We start from the raw sequence: 6479 nt of genomic DNA on the forward strand, positions 1-6479 counted from the left end.
AAACGTTTGAAGTGAATTAAAAAACACACCCATAACGCCGCTTTGGCAGAAAAAATAGGCAGTTCCGTTCATCTACCGTTGTTTTATTCATAACAGTCCATTCCAGATGCAATATTCCATGATATAAGAGCAGAGAGCCAAAATCCTGAACAAATACGAGCGTTTCCGTTATAAAAACTTTTTTGTGGTAATTGCAAATTGGTAGGCAAACGCTGTACATTAGTGACATGGTCTCACGTACCTATTAGAGCGCGTTTTTAAAAATAAGCGCGTAAATATGTCTTTAATAGTTCTTCTAAAAAAACAAGATGGCGACGTTTTGAAGAAAATAAAAATAAAAAAAGAAGTCCGGCAAAACAGCAAAATTTGGTCCACCCCTACTTTTTGCACTTTATTTCGCATAATGGTCGGATTTATATTGTTAATAAATTATGGCATGATAAATAGAATAACAGGTTACTGTCTTTTGAGACCCCTACTTTTCAGACTCGGCTAGATATGGTCCGGAAGGAGCTCGGCAAGCCTCGCTCCTTCCAGGACCATATCTAGCCTCGTCTGAGAAACCCTTTCTCAAAAGACAATAACCTGTTATTCTCTATTTATCACAATTAAAATTACCGTGCACTTTATCAAAACTTCTAATTCGTCAGAAAAAAAGATCTCTTCGAAATCCAAGGAAATAAATTGAACATGGACCATTTTGTATAATTCAACTGATGGTTAATGTAAGTTTCGTGTGACGGGCATAAATAGTAAAAAGCCGTGCACTTTATTGCAATTGTTTTCCTTCGACAGAATCAGTTGGGCAAAGATTTCTGAAAAACGATAAGATGTCTGATTTAGAGACTCATAGTCGAGGAAAGTGCTTTCTTTTCCGGGGTTTATGCGCCTTATTTGAAGAAAATCCACTAAGTATTAACAAAGTTATGAGCAAAAAACCTACCTGGATCGAGTGAACTAGTTACTATATTTAGTAATATTTAGTCGTCGACTGTACCTACAAGTAACGTGGGTTCCCCACCGTACATATTGACGACGTTCAAATTTCATATCGGGTGAGTGACGTCATTTGTGACGTCAGTTTTATGTATGTCAACGCGTTTAAAAAAGCTTTTTCATGACGATATTTTCAAATTTACTAGGGCTAAAAATCAAATTGATATCTTTTTATAATAATTACAAGTGCAGATCTAATGCATATATAAAAAAGATTATTAAATTTGCATCGAGAAATATGCACTCGTTCTTTCGCGGAATAATATTGCGCTCATAAAGTCGCGCAAAATTCCCGCTGCAGAACTGGTGTATATTTTTCGATACAAATCTAATAACCTATAATCATTGCATTATTTACTGAATAAAGTAACAAACTTGCACTGAATTTAAACGTAAATGAGCAGCATGAGGCCAATATTAGCGATATCAGGCACACTTCCGGCTGCGCAAAACATCCAAATTTTATACTTCCACTGACAGGATGACAAGAATCTACAAATTAAAATTTATATTACAAAAAATATGGTAAATAATATTATTTCACTACCTTCCGCTTTAAGTGTGATTATAGAATAAAACTGACAGAAGAAACTACGTCCCAAGAATGCATACATTTATAACAAATGTTTGGAAGGAAATGACGTCAACGTCAACGTCATCAGACAACGCAGACAACATTGGCAACGCCACCCATTACATGAACATTCAATGACGCTGTCTGACATAAAAAATAATTTTGTTTTTTAATTTACAGTTGAATGGAACATATGCGAGAAAAAGGTTATAACACTGGGGTCGATATTGGCATAAGAGACTGGTATCGGCCCTCAAGCTAAAGCCTTCGGGCCATTACCTCTCCTAGTATGCCAATATCGTCGTTAGACACACCAGCCATGTATAACCTCTTAATAGTTGGCAGTTAGGGAAGAGCTTAGGCTCTTGTATGACAGAACTATATAAGAAGAAGCTGTGGACTGATGTAAAGTTCCGCTGTAAAGATCACAACGACGACGAGAGAATCCATGCTCACAAGACGATCCTGACGGCAAGAAGTCCTGTATTCCAGGCAATGTTTTTCGGAGCATTCGATGAAAGTAGAGAGGAAGTTCCTCTCAAAGATGCTGAAAAAGAAATATTTGATCTACTTTTAAGGTAAATTTCGTAGTAACTGATTTGATTCAAAGTAATATAAATAGTCGCTCCACCACATTTTATGGAACAAAACTGTTGTAATAAATGGTATAGGAAGATAGAAGACATATATCAGTCAAAACTGACTGGATATAAGTGGCGCTGCCGCCCCTCTATACAATAAAAGATGTGCAAATGTAAAAAAAATCGTTTTTATTTACATACACATTGGCCGAATCTGCTATTATTTCGCTTGTTTGCATTCTACACTTAAAGATTTTCTCACAGAGTTTATCATCTAACACAACTGAAATCTTTAAGTGCCGTGTGGCGGCCGTGAAAATGTCATGCTTGAATTCAATGTTTTTATATTTTCTGGTCCTCTGCGGTCATGGAGTCCATTTAATACCTGTGTAATAGAGTTCCACATGAGCCGAAGCTAGGGGTGTGAGGGATGTTGAACTGGTCATTACCTCTCGTGAACCTCTGCTATTATCTTTTTTGGTTGTATTCTATGCTTTCAAAGGATCTTCTCACAAATTGTATTGATATATATATATAACCGATGGTATTTCTACTTTTCCTATGCCGTATGAATCCATGCTTGCGCTTGTAGAGAACTATTTACGTATATTTTAAAGGGTATGTCTGATTAATTAAAATCCCTATAAGGTCTACTGTTAAGCGATGCCCTCCGACGGATAAAGTCTAATTTCACTCTAAAACAACCAGTTTGAACCAGTACGAATAACCCCCTATTTGTCCCTACGATACAAAGACGTTTATTGTACGGACAATCTGGTTAGAACAAATCTGGGGCGATAATCGCTTTCAGATCACTAAAGGAACAACCGGTCATTCGTTTAGAACATTTCAGACTATAGATCTTTACCTAGTTTAGAAGAATTATCCTACAATTGATATAAAATGAGGATAAAGGTAGTCTTTTGGTTCTTTTTGTACTGTTAGACCTGTTCTCAAAATATAGGTCAAGCAATATCCGTCCACGATACTGCTGATCTTTACGTTGCTGAATTGGTCTTACTTAAGCTACTTTTTAGAGTTTTGTCATGGTGAACAAAAAAAAGCCAACCTTTTTATTTAAATTAAAAAAAAAACACTTAAATTATACAACAACTAAGTTTCTTTGAATGCCAATTTGGCGTATGTAATTTAAGAACTTTCTAAATTTCGTAAAATGATTATCGTATAGTGGAGGCATGCCCCTTGAACATGTACATTTTCTGTTTATCTCTTTTAATTAAATTGAATGTAGTCAAAATCAACAATCAATCAAATGTTTCCCACTATTCTACAGGTACACGTTGAGTGATACAGTGGCACTGAAAGAAGATACGGCTTCTGAACTGCTACAAATGGCACATCTATATCAGGTTCCGAGTCTCGTTGAAGTCTGTGTCGACTTCATAGCGACGAATATCAGACCAGAAAATGCATGCGAAATTCTTACACTCGCCATTCTATGACATAACAATTCTCAAAGAGGCATGCTGCACTGTCATCGACAAAATGCTTAACTTATTCTAAGGTCAAACGGATTCATGGACTTAAAAGAAAAGGTTTTGCTTTATATTTTAAAAGGAGACACTTTCTATGCGAATGAAGAACAAATCTTTTATAAGATAGAAGAATGGTCCATCAGAAGGCTTACACAACTTGGTTTGGAACACAATGGCGACAACTTTCGGAAAATACTAGGAGATTTGTTCTACCAGTTAAGGCTCCCTGTCATGTCTTATGAGGCATTGTTAAAATGTACACGAAAAAAAGCAAATTTAACTGTAGAGGAAAATATCAATATCGTTGATTTTATAAATGGTATTCCGGAAACATCTGTTTTAAGTAATTCGTGCGTATCCCGTCTCCCAGTAAATGAAACACTGATTTTGGATATTGGTGATGGAGAAAAACAACAAGCCACTGTCTCAGTACTTCGATCCAGATACACGTCGCAAAAGATGTAGAATTGATAAGTTTTGGTATGTTTGATGTTGAGCCATGTTTTATGTACAGACAATTAGCGAGGACAACTTTGATTCATCAACTGGAGTTTCAAGGTTTTTTGATAGGTATACAGGCAAAGTAATACGTCTTGGCAGATATCGGAAATGGGAAAGAAATGGAGAAAGGCGAGTTGTCCATTTCAAGTCAGTACCAGAAATAGATATTTCACGGAGTTTTTGTCCCGTCATTCATGGTCGCCTGTCAATCATAATTTAGAACTTCACTCACAACTTCGAGCTAGATACTAAACAAACCCAAACAAATGAAATCATATATCTGAAACAGCCTTTGAAACTGAAAAAGTCATTTCTATCATACACCGTTGAGATTAAACTAGAGTACAACTGTTGCAAACGGTATACTGGCTGTAACGGAGATTTGCGAATACGGAATAGTGAAAACAAGAACGTAGTCAGCTGCAAAAAAGGCCCTGTGAAAGTGTCAACTACATACAGACATTCATTATTGAAAAGCATACAATTTCGAAACTTGGCAAATCGCTAGGATGGCTCACAAATCGTATACAGAAGTATGAGTACTTACCATGCTTTGAGAGAGGGCAAACATTTATAGAAAACAATTAAGTGGATTTAAATACTTTTTAGAATTATTCATTTCAAAAAACTACCTTATCACAAGTTTTACCGATCAGAGATATTACATGTTTATTATTATATTAAGATTCAAAAATGGAATGGTTTTTGGGATGGTAATGTCTTCGCTGGTTGAAAAGTATTATCCGCCAAGCAACAGAAAATACGGATTTTCCTGACAGTCAGAATATTCTCTATTTACGGGGCTTGCTTTTTTTTTTTTTTTGTTTATTTGTTTTTTGTTTAAGATACGTAAATGACAATACTGTTGCAGCAGTATATTGTAATTGTGATTTCGTCGTTTCATAAGCTCAGAAGAGGTCAGTCAGTTTCAAAGTCTGATTTCAACAGAATCTATAGGACTATCTTTTGTGTAACTCGAAAACAACTCGGCTACCTTCTAATGCCTCCCCTCAAAAGCTACGCAAGTACGCGATTTGGATAGCCAGGACTTATATCATAACTACAAAATGATGTAGGGTATGTCTATACTTCTTTGCTATACAGACAGAGCTCAAAATGAGTCGAAAACCTTAAAATATGGTTACGATTCTAAGACCGAACTGATGTGACCCTCTAGAACTACACAGGGCATTTTTCAAAACGATCTATACGTATACTATGAGAGTTAGTTAAGTTTCGACTTAATAACGACTTAGTAAATATCTATGTCAGAGATTACCGTCAGGAAAAACGAGTTTCTGCATTAACTATTGATTGCTATTTTAAAACAGTTTTTATTTCGAACGACGACATGTTGTTTTTTTTTCTGTAAGGGCAGGGCATGTTGTTTATACAAAAAAATGGTATTATTCGTTCTATACAAAATATAAATTGAATTCAAGTGATATATTTTAAAATATCCTGTAGTGTAGATACAGTAGCTGTTCATGAAAGTATTATATTCGGTATTTTTGACAACAGGACCCCAGTGGAAAAATATCCGCCAGGACTTTATGGGTTATCCTTGCTTTTTGATCATATCAACATTCTTTGTACTTTTCTTTATAATAGTTTATACCTTTGTCATATTGGTTAAGCCTACTTTAATTTACAGTATGTCATAACATTATGCGTGCTTGTTATTGAGTTATGTGTGCGCTGCTCTAATATATGTATATGTTTTGAAAAATTGTATGATTGATGCCTAAATAAAAGGATTATTATAAGTTTCGACTTAATAACGACATAGTAAATATCTAGGTCATAGATTACCGTCAGGAAAAACGAGTTTCTGCATTGACTATTGATTGCTATTTTTTTTTCGAACGACGGCATGTTTTTTTTTCTTTAAGGGCAGGGCATGTTGCTTATACAAAAAATAATGTTATTCGTTCTATACAAAATATAAATTGAATTCAAGTGATATATTTTAAAATATCCTATAATGTAGATACAGTAGCTGTTCATGAAAGTATTATATTCGGTATTTTTGACAACAGGACCCCAGTGGAAAAATATCCGGCAGGACTTTATGGGTTATCCTTGCTCTTTGATCATATCAACATTCTTTGTACTTTTCTTTATAATACCTCTGTCATTATACCTTTTAATGCCTACTTTAGTTTACAATATGTCATAACATTTTATATGCTTGTTATTGAGTTATGTGTGCGCTGCTCTAATATATGTATATGTTTTGAAAAATTGTATGATCGATGCCTAAATAAAAGGATAATTATACTTATAGCTTCTATCATGTTTATTTCCACGGATAGAGCGCATATATACGAC

At 35.0% G+C, this 6479-nt stretch overlaps 1 protein-coding gene across 1 annotated transcript; it reads left to right on the plus strand.

Moving 5' to 3' along the window:
• Positions 1–1939: 1939 nt before the first annotated feature.
• On the plus strand, positions 1940–3614 carry LOC128555283 (BTB/POZ domain-containing protein 6-B-like). Its single transcript, XM_053537272.1, has 2 exons — positions 1940–2148; positions 3446–3614. The coding sequence occupies exons 1-2, from the start codon at positions 1940–1942 to the stop codon at positions 3612–3614; spliced, it is 378 nt and encodes a 125-aa protein (XP_053393247.1).
• The last annotated feature ends 2865 nt before the right edge of the window (positions 3615–6479 follow it).

This window comes from Mercenaria mercenaria, chromosome 1 (assembly GCF_021730395.1).
Source record: "Mercenaria mercenaria strain notata chromosome 1, MADL_Memer_1, whole genome shotgun sequence".
Taxonomy (NCBI): Eukaryota; Metazoa; Mollusca; class Bivalvia; order Venerida; family Veneridae; genus Mercenaria; species Mercenaria mercenaria.